Source organism: Morone saxatilis, unplaced genomic scaffold, assembly GCF_004916995.1.
Source record: "Morone saxatilis isolate NCDOM2014 unplaced genomic scaffold, NCSU_SB_2.0 Contig17, whole genome shotgun sequence".
Classification (NCBI taxonomy): Eukaryota; Metazoa; Chordata; class Actinopteri; family Moronidae; genus Morone; species Morone saxatilis.
In genome coordinates this window covers 22,655,756-22,655,984 of record NW_023339729.1, presented here as the reverse complement: position 1 = coordinate 22,655,984, position 229 = coordinate 22,655,756, and the positions used below count along the sequence as shown (strand labels likewise).

General features: G+C 65.5%; 1 protein-coding gene across 1 annotated transcript in view; it reads left to right on the top strand.

The window, feature by feature from the left end:
- Positions 1–6: 6 nt before the first annotated feature.
- Positions 7–229, top strand: part of LOC118326931 (protein kinase C beta type-like) — a 24,650-nt gene continuing 24,427 nt past the window's right edge. Inside the window, exon 1 of the mRNA XM_035660096.1 lies at positions 7–223. Within this exon, the coding sequence (XP_035515989.1) occupies positions 134–223 (90 nt within the window). The 5' untranslated portion in view covers positions 7–133. The remainder of the gene's footprint in view (positions 224–229) is intronic.

Sequence of the window (229 nt, the reverse complement as noted above, 5' to 3'; positions counted from 1 at the left end):
GAGAGGAGGAGGTGGAGGAGGAGGCACATGTATCGCGACTCGTTCTCCCCCGCTGCCTCCATCGTGTCTCCCTCTCAGTCGTCGCTCTCCTCACCCCTCGTTCCTCTCGGACCGCCGCCGCTTCCTCGTTAAGATGGCTGACCCCAGCAGCGACGGAGAGGTACCGGAGAGCGCGCGCGGCTTCGCCCGTCAGGGAGCCCTCCGTCAGAAGAACGTGCACGAGGTGAAG